This window comes from Ambystoma mexicanum, chromosome 5q, assembly GCF_040938575.1.
Source record: "Ambystoma mexicanum isolate Mex_15411 chromosome 5q, UKY_AmexF1_1, whole genome shotgun sequence".
In the NCBI taxonomy this organism is placed as follows: Eukaryota; Metazoa; Chordata; class Amphibia; order Caudata; family Ambystomatidae; genus Ambystoma; species Ambystoma mexicanum.
Genome location: NC_090933.1, coordinates 51,654,445 through 51,679,499, shown reverse-complemented (window position 1 = coordinate 51,679,499; position 25,055 = coordinate 51,654,445). Strand labels below are relative to the sequence as shown.

The 25,055-nt window shown below is 43.0% G+C and overlaps 1 protein-coding gene across 1 annotated transcript in view; it reads right to left on the bottom strand.

The window, feature by feature from the left end:
* ZNF622 (zinc finger protein 622) overlaps positions 1–25,055 on the bottom strand; it is a 275,145-nt gene that overhangs the window by 145,133 nt on the left and 104,957 nt on the right. The window contains exon 5 of the mRNA XM_069620502.1: positions 22,604–22,716. Coding sequence (XP_069476603.1) covers positions 22,604–22,716 — 113 coding nt within the window. The remainder of the gene's footprint in view (positions 1–22,603; positions 22,717–25,055) is intronic.

The window sequence follows — 25,055 nt, the reverse complement described above, 5'->3', positions numbered from 1 at the left end:
ATGTTCCCTTTTTCGGCTGTATCTTCATCTACAGTCTTTCCAAATAAGACCGATTCTTAGATAGGTTTATTCATTAGAGTGGCTTGTGCTTCTGGTTTAATCTAGAATTACATCGCCACGAGTGTCTTTTTAACAAAGTTGCTTCCTCAAGGATTCTACTGCTGTCTCTGCAGAGTCAATGGTATTTTTTTTTTAAATTGTAATTTGTCTATCCTCTTTAACAATCTTTTGTAACTTCGTGGACCCAGGGACATCATGCAGATTGTTTTGAAGTAACCCCCATTGAACATCATTGTAGCTTGCCAAAATAGTGATGTTATTGGCAATCCGAGTTCAATAGGCTGCTGAGGCAGTGACTCCTTTTCCCAAAGCATAAAGCTTTATCTGGAGGTGCCTCCACATTAGATAAGGGGACTAGAGTATGTTTTCTAGTGGTAGTAACTGCTAGTGAGTCAGGTGTTACATGGCCCCGAATATACAGGTTTAACATTTTTGTCCACTCTTGGGTTAACCGCCCACGTGATGATGGTGTAAGTAGGCAAAGTGCAATTCTCCTTTAATAGACTGTAATAAAGGAATAGACTGGCTGACGGATTTCTTTTCTTTTAAAACGTCTTCCACAAAATCGATCTGAAACTGTTTCCTAGGTTTGAGTTTGGAAGTGTTCTGCAGCCTTTTTAAGCAGACTATTAAAAAGAAGCTGATCATCTATGGGAGATTATTTACCAGGCTTATCTTCAGCATCATTTCCCCCAAATATTATGTCTGGCTCGTTTACGTCATTGTGAGTGGGAGTAGCTGGCCAAGTACCCCGATCCGTGTCCCCTTGCCATGCACTTTGATCTTAATCCCCTGGGTCTTGGCAATAATACAGGTCATCCTGAAATATACTGGATGTATCTTGAGCAACATCATGTACAGGATATTGGTGACTTGTGAAGTGGTTCACCCACTTCTTCTAACAGAAGTGTTTTTTGTTTAATTGGGTTTATCTCCAAAAAGGTGAGAAACTCAGGCACTTTGTCCATTGTTAGTTCACATTTTTCTCTTGACCATGTACCTGTCCTTGGGGTTTCAGGAAGGGGAAATACAATTTCCTCTGTGTGTATAGTTCTCTTATGATGTAGGGATTTGGACAATGTCTCAGTAGATTCAGAAGAAGTTACTAGTGTAGTAACAGGAGACCTAGAAGCATGTGTAGGAAATGGTTGTGTTGTTTTTTTAATGTTTTTCACCATGTTTAGACTTAGAATGGTGTTTTGATGATCGGAAATGGCAGTCGACCTGGTTTATGTGTGTCAACGTGCATTTCCTTTGTCTTAGAGCCATGCGCTAAGTGCGAGTGGGAAAGCGCAGAGGGCTTTAAAACGCAGAGGTTCAACAGCTTTCAACTGATGTTTTGACGAAAGTGTAGTTGCCGTTGAAGCCCTTTTCGACAATCCTGTCGAATGTTGGCTTGCGGCTGGGTGCTGACGTGTATGCATGTGTGTTTGTCAGAGAACTTCCCCCTGTAGCAGAGCTTTCGGCTTGCCTGGTTGGGGACAGATACACGGGAGTCACACAATGACTCTCTCTTCGTCATCCGAAATGGATGGGTGAATGGGATTCAGCCCGCATGGCTTGGGCTGTCCACCAATTGGTGTGCCTTTCTTTAAGCGTTTTAGGCTTAAAGAGTCTGTAGGACTTGCAAAACTGATCCAAGTGATCACGTGGAAGGCAATGATTACACACTCGGTGTGCGTCTTTCCAAGGTAATTTCCTATTACAGGAAGGGCAAAACTTAAAGGACGTCCTTTCCATTATGAAGTCGAAAAGTAACGGCAGCAAGACAAACATGAGTAGAAAGGAAAGCGAAAAGAAGCATTCTATAAGAAAGTATGACAATGTCGAAACCCCCACTCTCCCTACTGGAGAGGCCGCAGCCAGCCATCGAGAAGACAAAGTGTGCTGAAGGCGTCTGACGGTAGTCTCTGGATCGTTGTTGAATTATTCATCGAAACGACCTTCGAGATGATAATCTAATTATTAACTTTAAACAGCAATATATATCTAGTAGCAATGCTAAGAACTCAGCATGAAGCGACTGACCACTATGGCAGAAAAAAACGATCTGAGGGACCTCGATGTGTGAAGGATCATGGGTACAATACATGTCACACAGGGATAGTATTACAAACACGCCCAGTCAATGCCCCTTTTCGAAGTTCAAAAACAAAATGCAATACTCTGCACCTATGACTAGATGTCGGCCTATGAACAGCATGTGATTCTAAACAAATCCACAAGCCTCAGAAATGTATATATTGGATTTATTAAAGGTTATATAATATTGTACATGAGTTGAACTGAGTACGCTAAATCTGGCACTAGTCCTATAGAGAATATTGTTGGCCAGCTTGCCAAGATCCCCTTTGAAGAAGAACAAAGCGATAAAATGTGGTAATCAAAGAATGTCTATTTTTGTTATTTTAAAAAAAAAATGAACGTGTTACACCGTTTTAACACCACACTCGCATGAAAGGAAAAGAAATAACCTCCCCACAATCCCACAATTACCCACCCTTCATCCGCCAGTCCCTCATTTCCACAACCACCCAAGCCCTCAGTACACATCAAGATCCTCCAAAATCAATGCGCTCTTTCACCACATAATCGTGAAAAAAAAAATACAAGGTTCATTGTTACCATTCATAACCTGGGACCACAACACCTCTTCCAGAGTAGTAGATTCCAAACCAGCTGCGTTAAGCGCAATCAACATCAATGCTGCTAGTGCTTCACAACTCGGTATTGGATGTTTAACAGATTCGAGTTGGTTATATCCACACAAGCGGCAACAACGGCGAGTCCGTGGCATATTAGTCCAGGCTCCATTAATTTCAAGTGCCTTGACCGTGTTCATTTTTAGCCTCAGGTAGTTCCAAACCAATGAGTTACCCACAAACTGTTGAATAAAGTTCAGGGTTCGATCCAGAGTCTAAGATGTAATCAAGGAATGAGGCATTGTTGCTCTTAGTAGTACGCTCCACAATTTGCAATTCATTGTAGAATGGCATTCCAATAGCTCTCAGGACCGCTTTATAATGCTGAAATTGGTAGCTCAATGGACTGCCCGAGACTGCGGCATACCATTTCTCAGTAACAGAAATTATATCAGCCAAGGTACTATCTTGCATAAAAGCAGGCCTTGGTCAAAGCTACTTAAAAAATAAGATGGCTTAAGCGGTAATTGGGAGCGTTGGCAAAATTCCAATAGGCGCTAAAGCAAGAGAGCTGGAATCTCACCACACATGAAACCATGCCAAATTCGAGGTAAATAATTGCCACTGGAGCGCGTAGCGGGAGTCAAAACAATGTCTTCAACAACACAGAATCCAGCTTGATAGTTCACTGATATTACCAAAAGCCCAACTTTCTGCAGTATACAAGAAAAATCGGGAGAAGCTTCGACAAATATAATTGTGCCAATATCCCCACAGAGTAACCCCACTCTTTTACAGACCAATTTATTCAGACTTCCCATAACTTGGAAACATTTCAACTTAAGATGTTCTAAATGTTGGGAGTCAAGTAGATTACAGTCAAGTAAAATGTGGAGATATTTATATTCACTGACCACCTCTAAAGCATTCCCCTCCAGACTCCAATATGAACATTTTGTTTTAGGGAGAGAAGGGGAAAAAAATCATAACCTTAGTTTTATTCATATTAATAGTCAAAAGAGCCAGAGAATTTTTTTAATTGATTTAGGGATGCCTCTAGTGCAGCCGGGGTGAGGTCTAAGAGCATAATATCATTGGCATAGCCCATTCACTGGAGCGGGATGCTTCCCAGTTTCGGGGCAATCGATATTGGATTACTCAATGCCACTCCCACATCTGCCAGTACAAATTAAAAAGGAGAGGCGCAAGGATGCATCCCAGCTTCGATCCCTGCTGGGTGGGGATCCAAGTTAACGTCCTACCTGATTGATCGAGCCGGGCATATTTACTCTAGTGTTATCATGAAGAGAAATAATCATTGAAAGCAAGCAAGCTGGAATATCCAATCAGTTAGTTTTTGCCAGAGACTGTTCCTATTAACAGAGTCGAAGGCTGCACTGTAGTCAATAAATGCCACAAAGACTGGCCTCCGAACACTCCAAGCTTGCTGGATGACTATAAACAGGGCAAAGCAATTGGTGGTCGTACTAAGTCCCTTCTGGAAGTCTTTCTGATTTAGCAGAAATAAGTTTAGAGCCTTTTGCCAAATTCCACAATTCATTTAACAATAAACAGGAAAGATATTTGATAAGGCATCAAACATCACCAACAGGCGATAGTTACAAGGGTCCATGTGGTTACCCTTTTTCCAGATGGGCACTACAATACTGCCACGCCACGAAGGAGGGACAAGCTGCGATTCTCCAATTCAATGAAAGAGTCAGTCGAGAGTAATATCCCAATGAATAGCATCCGATTTAATCAGAGCTACAAATGCCATCAGGGTCCTGGGCTCTCGATTTGCTTCCCTTAATCAATTCCAAAATATCAGAAGGACCTTTAGAGTAGGTCCATTTGGCCTGAGAAATATTCGGCCTAGATATCATCACATCCCCAAAGTTTTGGAAATGTATTCAAACCATACAGGTTCCGGAACACCAATAATATCACAAATTGCCGGTGAGTAATACTCAATGGCTCTCCAGAATTAACGAGAGTCATGGGCTAACGCAAATCCTATTAGGCACTCCAAGTGATAGGTGTTTTTTACTAGATTAACCCACAAAACATAGACCAGAGCCAATCCAGATAACACAGAGGGTGAGATGCATTTTCCTCCTCCCTGCAACAATTAACCCATCAAAAGGATGTTTACAGGGATCTTATTACTTAGTTTAGCACTAGTGTTTCTCTTAACAAAAGGCGTGGAAATAATTGCAGAGATGGAATCTCCAAAGTCCTTGATGGCATCGAACACCCTTTCCACGATACGTTCAATGTAAGAAACCAGTGCTACCTGCATACAAGCCGTAATCTCTCCCAACCGTCTGTCATATCAGGAAATATGGTTCAAAGCGTGACTGGCCTACAATTCCCCAGTCGAAACCAGGGGCAGAGGTGGCACTAGGACATTCAAACACATGACAAGTGGCAAATGGTCACTTTCTAGCCGATGCGTTATGCCCATATCAATAAACAGATTAGGAGCATTAGCATAGTCCAAGATGTTACAGGATTTGCGACCAATGCAGGTAAATTGGGGCGTGGGGAGAATCTGATGTAACGCTCCATTAATGATGGAGTACCCAGAGGAAGAGACACTACTTGCCCACTCAAGTCCCCTCTTACAGGAGGGTGAGAGCAAGTCCACGTCCACCAAGGTAGACATGAGAGTAACATCCCGATCGGAAGGGTTGAGTTCCCCACAAAAATACAGGGAAGACATCCTATCAGATTATCCATCGAATCCTCCATTTCCAATAGTACTGCACCATGTGGGAGTTTATAAGCTACATCATATAAATTGGCGAAATGTTCTCATTACTTCTTCCTTTACAACAATTGTCCGGGAGGATGATTTTACCAACTAGTATACAGGGAAAGTTCGAGGTAAGTTTGGACCGCCCAAGGGGACCCTGGATAGCCAATTTGTGAAGTGCCAACCGTCTACCACTATCGGGTATGTGAGCCAAGTATCCTTAAGTGCCACCACAAAATATTGGTTAATTTGCTCCATCAAGCCATCACCCTCAAATAAGTGGATGTGCCCACTGGTATTCCAGCTAATAAATTGAACAAGGGGCACCTTGCTAGATGCTAAGTTCCCGGTTTCCCGTGCTGTGCAACCAGCCTGCCAACAATAATTCCTGCTACATTAATGTTTCGATGATATATCATTTTTAACAAACCTTTTTGTTATTTGTCATCAGTGGTTTTTGACATGCAGCCTTCAATTGAAACTCAAACATGAGTAACAAGGCAAGTGCTAGCACTTAGCCTGCGCGTACAATGTTTGTTACATTAATGTAATAGTGTTGCTATTTAAGACAACACCTTCTCAAACAGTTGATTTGGATATTCATGGTCCAATTAAAAAAGTTGATCATAATGTGGTGCATAGAGTTGGGCCCCTTCCAATATGGACTCTCTGGAATGACTAGTTGTGGTGAAAGCCATCCCGTGCACACGCTGGTTGCCATCCCATTCTTACGGTTCTAAGGACTAAATGTAATAGCTGCCACGATCCAAGTTGATCGCGACATGCCATTTGGCACAGTAATCCCGCAGTTACACAGGGACCACATCATCAGTTACTGGTAAGGGTGCCCGGCATCTCAGAGTGCTTTATTCTTATCTATAGCATTTTACGACTACGTAGATTTAATCTGATCTGGTTCTTCGTGCATTGTGTATACACTGTTGCTAAGCAACGGTAACTTCCACAGTAACGCCAGACCAAGCTTTATATCTTGTGATTGTGGTTTTCTGCAATCATGCACACTTGTAGAATATTACATGTACTATTCATAACATGAAAGCACCAGCTCCTACAGATTCCAGAAGCGTGTGGTATGCTGCAGTGACATGAGCAATCTCGCACCATGATTTATATAATATATAACTCTCTGCCAACAACCATATTAGTATAGATATGCTTGCAATGGATACACATCTCTCTGGTTCAATGAATGTCAAGCTCAATTTATTTTTCAAGAACCTGGGGATTTGCTCCCCATATATATTAGTCCACATGCAACACGTGTTGACTGCGAGAGTCAGACTCAGAGGTGAGTGCACCATTGCTGTGTCTAGATGCCCTTCAATCATTTAGCCAGGACTAGGACTTGAATCTTACAATAACGGAGAAACAACTGGGTTCGTACTTCCCTTGGTAAACAAATTCACTGACATGCTCCTCCTCCGGCCCCCTCCCTTCCCTTCTATTTTTCCTTTTCTCTGTCCTGTGCAAATCCTTCCCATATACAATCCTTTGAAATCCCACATGTTCATATTGTTATTCTAAAATTCAGATTCTGCTTATGTTAATTTAATTTGCATGCTTGGGCATGGGAAACCCTCTGCTCAAACCTTGTCGGTTTTGTTCATAACAATCTTGTCATGTGTGATTAATGTTAAATGTACTTGAGGTACACATGCTTCAAAATGTGTGATTTATATGAGACATTTGAAAAAGACCAGTCACCAGATCGAAACACTTGTCAACTATAAGGGCCCCTTTCATAATATAGACATTATTTGATTACCATATCTTATCACTGTGTTCTTCTTCAAAGGAGATCTTGGCAAGCTGGCCATCAATATTCGTTAAAGGACTGGTGCCAGATCCAGCGTACCCAATTTAACTCATACTTACTATGTTAAGATTTTGGGTAAACCTTTTTGGTACCTGGGGCAGCCAAAGTCCAACAGATCAGCACACAACAACGTTGATCACTGATTAGTGAGCAGCATTACTCAGATTCTAGTTTTCGTAATATTGTACTTGGGTGACCAGATTTCTATCCAATGTTTTAAAACTGTTACGGGATGCCATGCATGGGCAGAATGTTAAGATGGCTTTCTAGAATTTGGCCTGGTGTACTGATTTTAGGAGGCCACACTAGTTATAGTGAACAGGGGAACTCTGAGGTTAGCCATACCCAATCAAGCCAAGCGTGGAGAATGGTCAAGACTTGGTCTTGGGTGAAAAAGAAGGGGGTTAGGAGTTTCCAATGAGTCCACACAGTGAAGCACAAAATAATTCAAGTTAGATGGGTAAGTACAAAAATACTATTCTAGGTGTACAAACGCACACTAGAAAAATGAAACGAGCAGGTGGTAATATCACATAATTCTCAATCATCAAACACATATACAGCCACCTTAAGTTTTTAGGAATGCATACAATAACAAATCAAAATAAGGTATTAGTGATGCAGTAGAATGAAACCAGTTCACAAGAATTATGCCCCATCTTTAGACGTCCAGTGGGGCCTTGTGCCCAAACATTACAAAGCTTCTTCTTAGGAGAGGGGACAGATGTAGGAAGAGTTCTTGTGGTGTTGAAAATGGGCCAGAAGATATTCAACAAGTTAGAGGTATATAAAATATTATTCTTTTTTTTCATATACAATCTTTTAGATCTGACGAACAAATAGCAGTGGAATGAAATAACCAACGTTTATTCTAAGATGCCCAGAGGCTGAGGGTGCAAGGATTCTTCCAGTCAGTTCTAGGAGCCGAGTGCAACCCTGTGCGAAGACGAAATGCAGAAGGCACGGATGCAGACCTCTTCAGGACACTTCACCAGATGGGGTGGGGGGGAGGGGGAGGTTCCAGCGATGGCTATTGCACAGAGGCGACTGCAGGCATCTTTCAAGTCACGGTCGAAGGAATCGTACCATAATGTTGCCACGATTGTGGCGACATTACTAAAACTGTGCCGGAGTGCGGTACAAAAATCCTGACCCCCCTTTACTGCGCCCATGCAGAACGGGGGGTGTCCGCCGCTATCCTTGGGCGCAGTAACAGGAGTCGGGAGTTGCAGGGGACAAGAAAGTAACAAAACCAAAAAAAAAGCACCCTACAGTGTCAGCTCCGACCCACGGAAGTGGGAGGAACGGACACCGCAGGGATAATGCGGAGTAGGCGGCGTGCACAGAAGTGTGCCACCGTAAAGGTAAGTGGGGTGGGAGGGTCGGGTATGGGAATGCAGGCCGGGGGATGCGGGCAAAGTGATCTGATCACTGCACCACACATAATTGCGTCGTCAATTTCATCAGCGCAGTTACGGGTGGCGCAGTGATCACAGAGATTCAGGGTGGAAGACCTTCCAGAGCAGGATCCCTTGATTCTGGGAAGCTGAATCTTGGCAGGAAGGCGACCGAAGTTCTGATGACGAACGTGGAACTTGACGATTCTACCGAGGTAACCCACTGGAGAGCTGGTCAGTCCACCGGTTGTCCGGAGACACTTCCGAATGCTCAGGATGGCTGGATCCTCAAGAATGGTTGGTCCCAACACTCCAAGGGTTGAAGCAACGCTCAGGGCCTTCGCAGATCAGGTAGTTCAGCAGGGCTTCACCGGGCCAAACGCAACACGGGATGCCAGACCTCTTTGAGAGTAGTCCACGGATCTTCAGTCGGATGCTCTTCTACACAGGATACTTGTCTCCAACGCTGATCTGAAGAAATGGCAACAAGAGCCCTCTTCTTATCCTAAATCCTGGCTGGAAGCAAGTCCAAGCCCACAAAAGGATCTGCACTGTTCAAACGTCCAGCAGTAATCCAATCAGGGACCACTGTGGGTTTCACTCATGCCCCACACCTAGACTTTCAGGCAACTTCGATGTGCGTGGGACCAGACCATCTTACCCACATCCTGGGTCCACGCAAACCGGGTCAGCAGTAGTCTGCGAAGGCAGCAGCTTTCCAGGGCGAATGCATCACCACATAAGGGATTTCCTGACCAGAGAAGGCAGGAAGAAAGACAAACAACAATATGGACAAAGCACAATCGAGAAATATGGTGGCAAGACCATTCTAGGGCATTAGCCACGTTTAGAAGCCATTCGTGGTAAACAACAACGTGCACACTAAAAATAATGCACAAATTGTAAAAATGTATTTGCTGCCACCAGCTTCTCTTAAGGCACATACACAAATAACCAGAAATCCCAAGTGTAAAAGACCAGTGTGATACAAAAGTATCCCCACAGCAAAGCATTGTAATATGCTGTGTGATCTGTTAAAAAAATTACCAATCAAGGTAAAAAGACAAAAGGGAAACAGTTTCCCAATACTGATAGTGTGAAGGACTGATTATTTTACCCATGACAAAAGGAGGAAAAGGCCCAGGGAAGCTGAAGGTGTCACTTCCCTGTAAAAAGTCAGGACAGGTTCAAAAACAAAAGCAAAATGTTTGGGGAACCATAGAACATGGAGAGGAAAGTTGCATAAAGATAAATCTAAAACAGATATTCAGTGTTTATGAATGTAAATGAAGATCCCAGGATGAACACCTCATTGATATAAAGACTACTGATGAATTATGCACTTGCATGAGGATAAAGGCACCAATTAAAAGATACCAAAGTTCACCGACATAGTATTTTGTTGACGCACTGTATGAAAACTCAGCATTGACTGTAACTGGAGCTTGGTTACCAATAGGGCTATTTCCAAGCATATTCCAGGTGAAAAGACACTACTTGCAGAGAATTAACGATATGTGGGAGACATATGAAGATGCAATTACTAAGTAGATAAGTGCCTTGCAAAGTGGGCATATTTCTTTGATACGCTTGCCCTTGATCTTCTGGCAAAGCCCTCACAGTCTTTGCACTTTTTCTTGGTTGGAGAAAATGTTTAAGATGGAGGACACTTGCATTGATCCGTTAACGGTACCTTCATTAGTTCGACACTGTTCGACTTTGGTGTAGGGATAGATGTGCTGCTCTGCCACAAATTTGTTTTGTTATATATGTATCTTCACTAGTTATCCCTTCATTAGTTATAGCCAGCTCTGGCTAAGTGTGAACGCGAGCTTTAAGAAAAAGACAGTGCTTTACCTTTGGACTCATAACATCAAGATCGTCTTCGTAGTCCTCGACTGTTTAAGGGCCCAATAGTTAATAAACTGCAATGATGTACCTGATCTCTCTACTATCTCCTTCATTCTTTACCCCTTAATGGCATGCAGAACTTGGCTTTTGAAGTTGCATTAATAGTCAAGGGATGGGTCCAGAGCTCTTCAAGGTTCAATGGGAGCAACTCAGACTTTATATGCCTCACCCAGGGGAGTTATGATCCACCCTTCAGGTCGATTACATCTTTTAGGGCAATACAGTATTTTAAGAAGTTTTAATTTGTGGCTTTGCTCTGAATATTCGTCTACTATACTGAAAATTCAGTTCCAGAAGGATCTGGAAAGTCAGAGCGCTTTATGGAAGCCCCAATACATTTTTAAGAATGCCATTCTCTCCCACAGACAGTTGTGCAACGTTTTTCCATCCCCATAGTTTGGCACCATAGACAGCAGCCTGCCTGGCATGGGCCTTATAGGCCTCTAGAGTCACGCAAACAGCACCACCCTATGAGATTTAGCAAAGTTGGCTCTGGAACCACCATATCTAGCCAAAGTCAACCCTGCCTTTTTGGATTGCTAACCCCAAGAACAGTCTTCATGCACTTCTAAACCCAGGTAGTCATACTTTTTTACCTGCTCAATCCGCAACCCATTTAGGGCCAGATCAAGTTTCGGATGCTTGTTCCCTCCGACACCCTTGAAGACCATGGCCTTGGTTTTTATCAGTGTTTATGGTCAAGCACTTTTTATCACAAAAACTAGAGATCTCCATCTGGCGCCAAAGTCTCCCTGGTGTCAAAGACAGGAGTATGACATCAGCAAATATCAAAACCGGGATTTTATCATGAGCTAGTGTAGGGGCATCCATGGACAGACAGAAGCTCACAGATAACTCCATTTATAAATAAGCTGAACAGAATGGGGTCTAAGACACATCCTTGGTGAACTCCTATCTCAATGCTCACTTTAGTAGATAATGCCAAATCAATGACATGCCGCACCCTAGCCCCGTTCTCATGGTATAATAACATAATGGCACTCAGAAAGGGTGGGGGAATGCCCAGGTTTGTGGTCCACAGTCTGCCCTGGGGACGGTATCTAGGGTTGTCCTAAGATCAATAAAGACCGACTGAATAGCCGTTTTCCTTAACTTGACATATTTGTCGCAAAGCAAATAGAGCCTTAGTGACTGGTCGACAGTACGGATACCCCTTTGGAACACCACCTGAAGATGGTTGAGGGCCCCAGTGTCAGCAACCCATGTTTCCAGATGGACAAGCATTGTTTTTGCAAAGATGTTTCGCCCAGCATCAAGAAGGAAGATGGGCCTATATTTGGCTGGGTGGTGTCTGTCCCCCTTCTTGAAAACAGGGACAATGATTTTCTCGGTGCAGGATGCTGGTACTCTTCTGGTACTTAAGACTTCATTAAAATAGAGGACCCATATCAGGGGCTCTGTGGCAAAAAAAGTCAACCAGGTCATGTCAAGCCCTGGAGCTTTTACCCTCTTTTGGGAACACAATGCTGTTTTTATTTCGGTCTCATTAAGAGTTAGCCCTTCGTCTATGGGTATTTCACTAGGAATAACCACCTCCAAGCTCCTGTTCTCTTTGTATAAGTTTCAAAGTAAGCAACCCATGCATCTACAGAGATCGCTCCCTGTGTTATGTTTTGCATTTGCGGTTGCCCTCTGCTAACTAATACCCCAAAAGTCCTAGTTTCACAATTTTTATAGCGTCCATCAGGGAGGCACAGAGGGCTTCACGACAGTAAGTTTTTTTTGATTTCATCAGCCGTGAATACTTTTTCCGTTTTTCACGGACAGCCGAAATCCCCTCTGCAGAGCCTTTTCGTGCTTGGTTTATCACTGTTGCCTTTGCTCTGTGACAATCCCCATCATACAAGGGGTTCTTACGGACAGCCCGTTTCACTATGGCTTTTACAGATTTTGAAAAGAACACCCCCACCTTACTCATCAATTCGCTGTGCATGTGGATGATATCCAAAACCCTCTCATCAGGATCCCTAAAGAAGTTAACCAGGTCCAGGAGAATTGAGTCATGGAGCAGAGGAATGGTGGTTTCCAAGTCCACCCGATCCCACTTTAATAGTTTTAGTATGACCAGTGATGAGCACTTCAAGTGTAGGCAACTCCATCTCACCCCAGGGCGAGCCCAATAAGCTTGGCAACATCTCAAGAAGAAGGGGATTATGATCAATCACCATCCTGCTTGCCAGGCCTCAAGATTCACCATGATGTAATTAATAATCAATCAAGCTAGAATGATTTCCTGTTTGAAAGTTTTTATGCACCGGCATATCCCTACAAAGTTTCCATTACAGGCCCAGAGATTGCTGGCAAGGTGTATCACTGCCACTTTCTCTGCATTCTTATAATAAATCTTGGGGTGGGGTGCCACTAGCTCAGGGATCCCCCCATATCAAATCCTTATCTTCTGTAAGATTGGCCATAGTGTCCAGCGGTTCATGCTGGAGATTGAAATCTCCCACTACAAGAATCGTAGAGGCTTGGCCATGGGTTGACCTTCAATTCAGAGTAGAGGAGTGCATATAAGAGAACAAACCTGTTCCCCATGAAGCTGCCTTGCGATTGCCGAGGTTTATTAACATTATATTGGACCCATCCAACCCCGTTAGATGCAACTCCAACAGGTCCATTGGGGCACTCTAAATAACTAACCCTCCTATACTTTTCAGTGCGGATCCAGAGGAGAAGCCCACTACTAGGTCTTCCACCCCTGCCCTTAGATGCCGGCTGTTGGAATGTTGCAAAACCCTGGATACTACGAGCAACGACAGTCCATGTCTCCTGTAGCCCAATAATGGTTGTGCTTGGACGTAAAATGGCCATTCTTCGTCCAGCATATGCCTGGTCAGCCCTGCAACCTTCCACAAGAGTATGTGGACGTGGTCTGTTGAGATTTCTGCCACCCCGCCACCCGGGGACCAAACGTTCCCTCCACAAACTGGAATAGCAAGCGAGGGGGACATAGATAACACCGGCTTGGGGTGTGCGTCCCATCAGTCTATATCAGCCGGGACCAAGACATTATGATCAGAGAAAGTGCAGGGTGCTATGCTCGTGGATACTTCCCTCCCCCCCATTGGAGGTGGAGAATCAGCATCCTGTCGCTCCACCAATGCGGACACCAGGGATCCTGTTGATACACTTGCTTGGTCCAGGGTACCTCCGACCACACTGTTTGCTATTGAGGGTAATTCTGTTGTTAAGGGGTACAAGCTTTGTTCCTCCATCGCAGTAGCCCTTCGTAATGGATTTGTCCTTTCAAACCCAGGTGGAAATTTTGTTACCCCGGTTCCATTTACTAGTAGCCTATTAAGGTTACACCTAGGGTGTAGGAAGCATAATGTTATTTCTAGATGCTTTGGAGGGAGGGCCTCTGTTCATGCTTCAAGAGCCCCTCAGCCACCAGGGTCCCAGAGGAGAGTTGCATTTCAATGTAATCTCTCCCACCATCATCCCTTTGCCGCTCACAGGTATAGATATCCTCTCTAATTATTGAGAAACAAAAACCTCCTTGTTCGGATACAGTGGATCACCTTGTCTTCAGGGTTTCCCTGGATTCTAAATGTCCCGTTTGGATCCTCTGCACATTAAGCATAAAGAATGGGGAGACCTGCGGTCAGTCATGTGCCCAACCGGTGGACATGGAGTAGGACATGAAGGGGGAGTATTTTTTAATTCAGATGGGAATTAGCATGCACTCTGATATAAGGGTACCTCAGTTTGTGGGCTTTGATCACATGCACTACATTAGACAAGCCGTCCCCAGCCGGGCTATTAGGTTTTTTCCAGGGCAATTTGCGGAATATTTGGAGTAGTTGCTAGTACACTATTCGCCCTTATGGAGGCCTTCCTACTTTCCTCCACTAGGATCTAGCCCTCCACGAGCGTCTTTAAAACACCTTTCAGATTCTGGATCTATTTAGATAAAACCAAATGGTCAGACTGGGTTTTTCTAACTAACGACTCCATATTTAAGCAGTTAGTACAGTTAGGACAATTTGAATTCGGACCTTTGGCCGGCACGAGGGATGGCTTGGGTAGCTCAAGTGGTCCATTTCACCTCCCATCGTTGGGTGTAAGGTTGGCTGTGGGTGTGGGACCTTGTAATGATTCATCCAAGTTAATATGTAAATCAAACATATTAGGAGGTTGGGATAGTAATTGCAGTATCGGGGCGGGGGAGCAAATAAGTTATACCCTTACTGCATGCAGGCTGCAGCACGCTGGCTGGGGCATCCTCACTCATCTTGACAGTATTTATGACAACTGGTCAATAAACATTTACAGGACAGTTCTAAGCAATCCTACTTTCCTTCGGCAAGTACAAAATGCCACCACTTGTAAAAGAATGTGCCAATTGAAAGATGTGAATGTTTGAAGTGAAATGAAACAGGGATTGAATAACTATTGCTGATGAAGGATCCAAGTTGGAAGAGTTACTCAAGATTTTCGTGGAAACCCTAATATTGAACATAATGGAAGATTGGATACTATGTATATACAAAATTGCATGTAAGAAGTAACCAGTTAACCACAGGATATAGGAGTATTATTGACCATCTATAACTGAATGGAATGGATCCGTTATTTCTATGTCTTATATGGAGGTTGGAAGTATATTTAGCAAGATTATATTCATAAAAGGACTGCGGATTGACAGCTAATACGATGTACAAATCACTATGATTGTGTGTGCACTATGATTTTGTACTTACAGAAGAAAAGTATTACTGCTAAGAATTGTTCTGTGTATGGTTAATGGATAAAGCCCCGATGGGTGAAACAGTTACACATGCTCGGTAATCAGTAAATGTAGTTTTTTTATCCATTGGGTTTTGTGTGTCATGGCACTTTTGTCACTGTTGCCCGACTTCAATTATGGATAACGTTGTCATCGAGATGAATGAATGAATTACTTTTGAATTAAATGGCACTATTGAAAGATGTAGGACTAAATCAATACATTTTCTAAATAACAAACGTAATTACAATTGTGGAACGACTGCACATCAAATCGTCTGAAGTTTAAGTAGTTGACACTGGTTGCTTTGTAGTGTTGCAACCACCGGACCACTGTTGCAGCACGAGTGGTGACATGGCAGTAGAAAATTACAAACATTGAATTCAATAAGCCCAATTATAATTTGATGTTAGGAGAGCACAGTGCCCCATTACCAAACACAAATAGTTTTGACAGCTATATAAATTACCTTGCTCAATGACAGCACAGCTCTCCCAGCATTCCTCGCTTGCCCTCTGTGGTCCCTGCACTCTCTTATCTGTTCACTACAAGATCAAAGAGGCTAATGGGAGATAGTGGACGAGATGGTTGCTGCTGCACTATTAAAATTGCCAAAGGCCTGTGTGGGAGTGCTAGACAAGAAATATTCTCCCTTTTACAAATAATTGCAAACCAGAAGTAATCAGAATGCTAGTAATTGTTAACTTTATTTTTTTTTTAAGACAGTGCTCCAATTCCCTTCCTAAAAATGTTTTTTTTGTATTCTTTATTTTCATTTTCTCAAGTAACAATATAAATCAAGTCGTAGAAATATAATTGAAATCTTAGAAATAGAACATCCAAACTTAGAAATAACCTACATTATTAAAAAACGATATACACATATAATCATTTTCTTTAACTATATTTGTATTTGTATTTATTTTATTTATCGAGCACACCAGGCCCTTGGGCATCCGGGCACGTAATTTAGTTACAACATAAGGCAAACGGAGCATTACAAATTACAGTTTAAATTACAGTTACAGTTATATACATAATGCAGTTACCGGGTGAGCGGAAAGTCATAACCTATGTACATGAGATGAGGCAGGTGGCTAACGCATGGGGGGTGCTTGGCTTGTAGATGATGGGTCTTGGGCGGTTAGCCAAGCTTTGGCCATGTTTTTGAATCTGTGGAAGGAGGGTTCAGCTCTTAGCAAGTTAGGGAGCAAATTCCAGAGTTTCGCCGTCATTACTGGGAAGCTGGCTCCGACTGATCTTTGAGGTTGAAACGTGGTATAGAAAGGCAGTTAGTCTGAGCAGTTCTGCGGGGTCTGTTAGTGTTGTGGAGGGCAAATCTGTTGGCTAAGTAGCAGGGTGATTGGTTGGATAGGCATTTGTGAGTGAGGGCAAGTGTTTTCAGTGTAATTCGTTGAGGGACCGAGAGCCAGCGTAAATTACGTCTCGCATCTGAGATGTGTTGGTTCCTGGGGATGTTGAGTGCTGCTGCAATAGCATTGTTTTGGATGATTTGTAGCTTGTTTAGGTTACATCTGTTAGTGCCCAAATAGAGGGCATTACAATAGTCAATTTCTGACAGCACGAGAATCCTGGCTAGTGTGACACAGTTGGCTGGTGATAGGAAGGGGCGGCTAGCTGTAATGAGCTTACAGGTGTATGCCGCTGCAGAGGATACTGCATTGGTTTGTCTGGCCAATGATAAAGTAGAGTCGATGTAAATCCCTAGCATTTTAGTGTGCTTAGAGGCCTTGATAGTGTTACCATCGATGATGAAGGATTTGAACGCAGGGGCCAGTTTGGATAGTTTTTGAGGAGAGCCGAGAATGAGGAGCTCGGTCTTCTCATCATTCAGACAGAGTCCGTGCTGCGCCATACAATCTTGGATGACTTGGTAGATGGCATTCACAGAGAGAGAGAGTCGGAGGCTTAATCTTTTGAGATTGGAATGAGTATCTGGGTGTCGTCAGCATTATTGGTATATGTGACACCCAGATAGTCCAAAATATCAAATAGGGATTTTGTGAACACGTTGTATAACGTGGGAGAGACAGAAGAACCTTGTGGTACCCTGCAGGTGACGGGTACGGGTGATGCTGCTGCTAGGGGGGAGAAGACATGCATCAATCTGTTGTCCAGGAATGAACTGATCCAGGCTGTGGCTTTATCAGACAAATGAGCAGCTAGTTTAAGGTGTCGACACAGTATTTGATGATTGACGAGATTAAAAGCTGCAGAGAGATCGAGAACAAGTAGTAAAGCAAGTTTACCCTTGTCTCTCAAATCTTCGATCTGTGTTTTGAGGTCGATAAGGGCGTTCCATGTCGCGGCCGAAACCCAGATTGCCTTAGACCCAGGCGTTTATTAGATTCGAGATAGTCTTGAATCTGTATGCATGCAGCTCGGTCAAGGATTTTTAGTAGGAACGGCACCGTGGTGATGGGCCTGTAGTTCGTAGGTATATTGGCATCCAAAGTTGTTTTTTTTAGGGGCGGGATAACCCAGGCATCCTTCAAATTGTCCGGTACGATCCCCGTGCTGCATGAGGAATTGATGAGTGTGGTAATGAAGGGAGCTAGTTCGTGGGCCGCTTCGTTGATGATGGGCGCTGGGATGAGGTCCCCTTGGCAGTTGAAAGGTTTGAGGCTATTGATAATATTTTCCACTTCAGTGATAGATAGGGGTGAGAAGCTGAACAGAGTCAAAGAATCTGGGATAGAGTTGTTTACAGTTGGGAGAGAGTTAGGTTGCAAGTTAGATTGTAGATTAGTCTGTTTATCGTTAGTTTTGACTTGGAGGGTGGAAATCTTGCCAAGGAGAGGGTTTTGAATATTAGTGCACCAAGTGCTATCTTTGATGCAGGTGTCAGGTGCCGTGACAGGGGTTTCCAATTCTTTTAAGATTCTGAAGAGTTCTTTAGTATTGGATTTGGCTTACTCAATACGTTTGTTGCAAGTGTCTTTTTTCGCCTGGAGTATAGCTTCCTTATAATTTAACGTTGCTAGGACGATACTAGAATAACTTCTGTAGGGTAACTCTTCCAATGTGATTCAGCAATTTGTTTTTCTTTACGAAGAATTCTGAGTTGGGGTGTAAACCAAGAGTGGAGATGAGCTTGTGGTTTAGGTTTTCTCAGTTTAGATGGGGCAATGAGGTCAAGGGCTTGAGATGAGCTTGTGGTTTAGGTTTTCTCAGTTTAGATGGGGCAATGAGGTCAAGGGCTTTTAGCATAGTATGGTTGAAGGTGTCAACCAGGACAGTAAGGTCTGTGCTTAATAGTGCTTGTTCATTCAGGACTGGAAGGATGAGAGGGAGGAGTTGGTCACAAGTTATGTCGCGCTTATTTTGTGTGGGAATAGCAGGTGCAACGTCTGGAGTGGAGCTGATGGTTTTGGCGGGATGTTAAAGGTGATTAAGTGGTGGTCGGTCCAAGCACAAGGTTGGTTAGATACCACATTGATTCCACAATTGAAGTCCGCTATCCAATCAAGGATTCTACCCTTGGAACGTGTGGGTGTGTTGATATGCTGAGTAAAGCCTGAGTTCGTAAGCAGGCTTTCAATCGTCATGGCAGCAGTGTTGTTGGGGTCAGCGAGGCCCAGGTTAAAGTCACCTAGTACAATAATTTGGGAGTTGGTTTTAGTGCTGTCTGCCAGAATGTTGGAGAGGTCTTCAGCGAAAGTGGATAATGGCCCTGGGGGCCTGTAGAGTAGGTGAAGTGAAATGGTGTGGTTGGGGGTGAGGGCGAATTTGGCTGTTAGGGCTTCCATAGATGAGATTTGATGTACATTGGAGAGGCGGAAGTTAAGGGAGTTTTTGTGGATAATGGCAATGCCACCGCCTTTAGCTTGACTAGTATTGCGGTCATGTCTGATATTATAGCCTGTTGGAATGGCTAGCGAGAGTAGAGGTCCAGAAGCAGCGTGAAGCCAGGTTACCGTGACGGCCATAAAGTCCAAGTCATGAGTTAGGATGACGTCCGCCACCTCTAGAGCGTGGTCTTTGAGGGATCTAGCATTAATTAATGCCCCTTTGATAGTGTTGACAACGGGATTGTTGGGTTGGGAGGTCGGTGCGTGTGGAGGGGAGACAGTTCTAACGATAGGCTATGGGTGTCAAATGGTGGTAAGAGGCGTGAGTGAGTCTGGTGCCGAGTCTGCCGTTTCTCAGGGCAAGTGAGCATGGTTGGATAGGAGTAGGTTTAGATGCAAAATGTTGGAGCCATAGGGCTGGGTTGTTGAGGTATGGATTGGTGTCATAGGTGGACATAGGCATAGTTGTAGTATTATGGTAACGCGAGTATGGTGACAAAGTCGTGGTGTGTTTGAGTGCAAGCACTGGGTGGAGGGTGAAATAGACAGTGATAACCAAGGCTAGTGCAAATAGCTTTTGGAGAGGAGGCTGGAAGGAGTGAAAGACTTTTGGAGACTGGTGCATGGTGGCAAAATTCACCGGGGCTTGCAACCAATTGCAGTCATATAGTGAAGAGGGCAGTATTGTATGGCAATAAGCATGCCAAGCAACTCATTTAAAGCGGGGTAGGCGGAGCAGGAATTCAAAAGCTAGGTTCAGTACAATACCAGATAGTAGTGCATTACATACATTTGATGTGCGGGTATAACAGAGGCAATTGTAAAATTAGGCTAATAAGGGCGTACAATAGCACAACTCAAAGGCATTTTCAGCTAATGAGCTAGATGAGCAATACAGGCAGAATGAAAGCATCAGAATGAGAGCATCAGAACAGACCTAAGGAAGGTTCATGGTGCAATTACAAGATAACAGCACAAAAGAGTTGGGGCATCGCTACTGGTCTACATTTTTTGTTGGGGTCAGTCGAGGTACAATACAAATACACAGGCTAACGACCCGGTATGCTATGTGGCATAACGTGCAGGCAGGCTAGTGCACAAATACAAACAACAGGGGGTACCAGAGGAGTGCTTGTAATGCCTGGCCGAGGATAGCTACTCGCAAAACATTGAGAGCATATACGGCGGTTCAGGGCCACAGGGTCATAGTCAAGTTACCGTGCTAGCGGCACAGGGGGGTGCACGTACATCATAAAACCATATGTACAGTTCATTTCTCCCATCCCACCCCCAACCCTATTTATCCATTCGATTAATTAAGACTAACAGACATCCGTGAACTTTCCCCAAATCTTTTCAAATATGAATTATTTCTTTTCCGTAGATTATTCTCTCCATCTCAGCTAATTTGAACATTTCATCAGACCAGTTTTTCAGCACTGGGGCTAGTCCCGATTTCCAAACTCTTAATATTATTTACTTTGCAGTTGAAACCCTTCTAAATCATTTCTTTTGGCAGGTGTTAAGGCCTTCCAACATTTTGCCGTCCCCTAAAATCATAACTTAATTTATCCCCTAGAATTTCATCAATTAATTCACAAACTTTCAACCAGAAACCATGCATTCTTACGCATTCCCATAACATGTATTCTAGTGTTCCATTCGATGAATACAACCCCAGCACTCATTCGAGTCTGAAAGGCCTCTTTTGTGCAATCGCTCTGGGGTCCAATAAACCCTATTTCGAATTTTTGAGTTGGCGTGATCTTATGCTCAATCAGTTTCAGTGAGAGTTGACATTTCAACAAGCGTTTGACCATTGCTCTGATGAAATATCACATTGAAGCCTTCTACTCCATTCCATCATCAATGACCCATTCTCCTTATATCGTGAAGCACTCTTTATACAAAAAACTCACTAAACACCCCCCTTTATTGTTTGTAACGGTTAAAACCTCTAAATTTAATATATTTTTCGCAATCAACCTCTCCTATTGCCGTCTTTAATCGTCTGTACTCTTTGAGAGAGAATGTATCTATGTCTCATTTGTTTCTCACTTCATTCGCTGTGAGCCACTTCCCATTTTTATGCAAATCCCCAATCCATTTAATCCCTCCTAGAAACCAGTCTGGCTAAAATAAGGTTCGCTCATTTTCTTTAATTAAAGCCAATTAAAGCCAAATGGAAGCATCTGGTCTCTTAAAAGCACTTCCCTCGAGCAGACTCAAAAACTCTTTCCATATCTTGCCTCAAAAATGCTGTATTGTTGCTTATTTTATGTCTTGAGTACACATCATGTTTGGGGACTGTTAAAATACAGCTCAAAACTGTTAATCAAATAAGTGTGTTTGCTAATCAAGAAAACTTTAATTAGCAAATTCTGCTAATCAATTTTTGAAAACTAATTTATGCCTTGCAAAGCTTCTCCAACCTCCTCCCAAACCACTGCTTTGGTGCCAGAAGATGTTTGGTTTGTAGAGTTCTTCATAAGCTGCTATGTGTTCACAAACCTTAAAATATGCATACATAACTCTTGCAGTGACTTTACCAGCACCCAATGACTTCCGAAACAGTCAATGTAAACAAGACCACTTCATTTTTACATCCAAACTTCACATTTTTCATCCTTCAAATTACTGAATGACCTCTGACCATACAGGGACCATTGAAACCCCCTTGAACCACCACTGCCCAAGATTCAGCTGCCTTGAGCAAACATATGCAACTTTCCTTCCATGTTCACGGCTGTGGGCATTTGTCAAACCTCCTCTGCCAATATATGTATTGCAATGTGGGTGACCTCTCGCTCAAGCCTTGGCTTCTAGCTCCTATGGTTCTGAGCATTAAATGAAAACCCAACAAGATCTGTGTTCAAACATAGGACCTACGCCCTTCACGCTCCTGGCTAGTAAGCTAAGGCCACAGGTGTGCCTTTGCCACTTGTGGACTCAATTCACAAGAACCATAACACGGCTGGGCTAGAAAGGTTTTCTGTGGGATTTGGATGTACATACCAATGAACAACTTGCACCATATACTACCACTGCACTCAACCACGGTCCTGGTATTTTATGAAAGGTATCATTGTAGGCCCAGGGTAACAATATCCTGTTCAACTACTGTATCCAGGTCCTACTGTATCCAGGTCATTTCCTGTACTTGCTGGGTGTGAAATAAATTACTAACACCACCATACCACATATGCCAACAATACTGCACTAAATTATCTATGAGTCCTAGTGCTTTCTGTTTTCACACCAAGTTCTGTGCCCACCATAATGAGTGTGGTAGCCAAACCCCATGACAAAAGAGTTAAGTTATACACATTAATTTACAACACAACAATGCATCAATATGTAATCTAGCTTACCAAACCACATTCTTTTAAAAAGAAACTGTGGAAAATACAAGCAGCATTCACTGAGTACTTGCCTGAAGGGAGGACCAATTCCATGCTTTCATCATCATAAGCCACACTCTTCTCAGCTGGCAATTCCTCTTGCATTTCTACATCCTCCCCTTCCTTGTGGTCAGGGTAACTAGTCCTATTGTAAAAATAAGGCAACATTTTATTTCTATACAACAATGTTCACTCTTTATATTTGCAGAATGTTGAAGGGTTATATGGAGGGGACTTAACCAAAACATTAGTTAGGTCAGAGAGGATCTTACAATCACAAAAGTGCATGTATAAATAAATTGTGGGGATGCATCATTTCTGACCTAATTCGGTACTGTTGGTTTGTACTGAGAAAACACAAGAAGCATTCAAGTCAGTGAAACACATCTTGTATAGCTAAAGATTGATTGCAACACTCATACTAAATTCCAATTTAAATTTCAATCTACTTTTTCACATACTTACAAAAAGACACATCAAAATAATCTACTCTTATTCCATTATAGTGAACCATGGGACAAAAACGAACATTTAGAGGGGTTTTGTTTTGATGTTGGGAATTTTGAAAATCGCACACCTTCATTATTCCCTAAATATCACAGACTGTTACAAATGTGGATATGCATCTGTTTTACAGTTTTAATTTTCTCCCTCATAGAACGAAGGATAGGAATATTCTTAAAGTAAAGTCATTGTGCTCTTTGGAGGTTAACCAATTTATTTCTTGAAAAGAAAGGTGAAACAAGCTGAACATTCTTTTACAATTGCATAAATGGCCCCCATCTCAGGAGAACAGAAGCTGTTTCTCAGTCAAAGAAGGTGAAAGAGTCATGACTGGTACCAGAGATGAGGCAATTCGCACCAGCGAAGGAGGGAGAGCCTGCTAATTGTGATGGGCAAATATGAAACCCTAGGTTGTACCAAATTGGGCAACAACTGGCTGTTTAAATGGTGCAGATCCGTACCTTTGGTGGACTTGCTTGCAGCTCAGACTTTGTATGAAATGACCTTTGCAGCCATTTCTTTAGGTTATCAGTGGAGCCAAAAATCCCTTGAAAAAGCACAGCCTGCGGAAGATCTGAAGACGACTCCTGGGGTCAGTAATCCAGATAAGATTTTGAAGTGGGAGTATTTTACTCCCCATTTTTTAAAGTTGGGAGTAAAATGATTTTTTGGGGGATTAAAAACATAAGTGCATTTTCTAATGGGAGTATTTTGAAAGCGAGTATAAATGTTTTTAAGTGGAAAACAGAAATGTTTTTATAATTATTATTTTTTTGCACGTTGTAATTCATACACGTTAAAAGATAGAAGGTTAAGAATAGCAGATTCTTCCGCTGGTGCTAAATGCACTATGGGTCCAAACCTATCCATTGAACTGTTTGGATGAAAGCAGGGGCCCAAAGTCCCATGTGTGTTTGCTATTTTTTGTTGGGAGTATTGTTACTCCCCATTTTTATTTTTTGGGAATATTTGCCTATTTTTAGTGAGTAAAAGTGGCTGATACACCCCTTACCTTTAGGGCTGCCTTAAGTGGCTGAGCATCCATTTCTGTGTAAGCCCGGTGAAGCCCTGTGTGACTACCTGATCTCCCAAGACCCTGACCGATTGCGTTAACCCCTGAACTAGTTTGACCAAATAGTTGCGACGACTTCTCAAGGATCCAGCCCTTCTGAGCCTTCAGAGGTGTCCCTGGGCTGCCTGGTAGACTGACCAGCTCTCTCATGGGCTACCTTGCCATTCTGCATTTAAGCCTGGAACTTCGCTGGTCGCCAGCTCGAGCCACAAGTCCCCTTCTCCCAGAATGTCAGCATCTCATCATCAACCAATAATGTTTTTGAGCAGCTTCCATGACTGGAAGGACACCTGTCGTCGCATTTATGCGGAGACCATCACTGGAACTTGCCTTTCTCCAACTTGAGATGTGTCCTGAGGAGGTCAGCATCAATGTTTTACTTTCTTCATTGCGAGAGGTTGCGTCTTGTAGTTGACTATGACCAGAAGAAACATTTAACTGGCAACTCCTGGGAACCACTCACCGGAACTAATAACAGAAGAAGGAGCCTCCAGCGGCCCCAGATGATCCATCAAGAGAACTGGGAAAATCTAAGTCAGGGGAGTAAGTAAACATAGTGTATCTGCCCCTCCTGTCCTCCCTAGGATAACAATGGGAAGAAGTCCCATTGTCTCCTGCATTCCATTCCACTCACCTTTTGGTTGTTGAACCTGGGTAGAGGAACCTATAAGAACACGTTTCTTTACCTTAGTAGAATTGTTGAATAACGTCTTTCAACTGTCACCAACACAAGGGAATTGCAATTTACCTGCAGAGACTACACTCAGGAGAAACAGTGTGGCACTTGTGACTGCTGGGCAGAAGGCCCCATTCTTCTTAGGGTTTGGACGGCTTAAGTTAGGGAATTAACTTGTGGTTCCATAATTTACTGCATTCAAACTACTCAAATGCTTGTTGAATAAGTAACT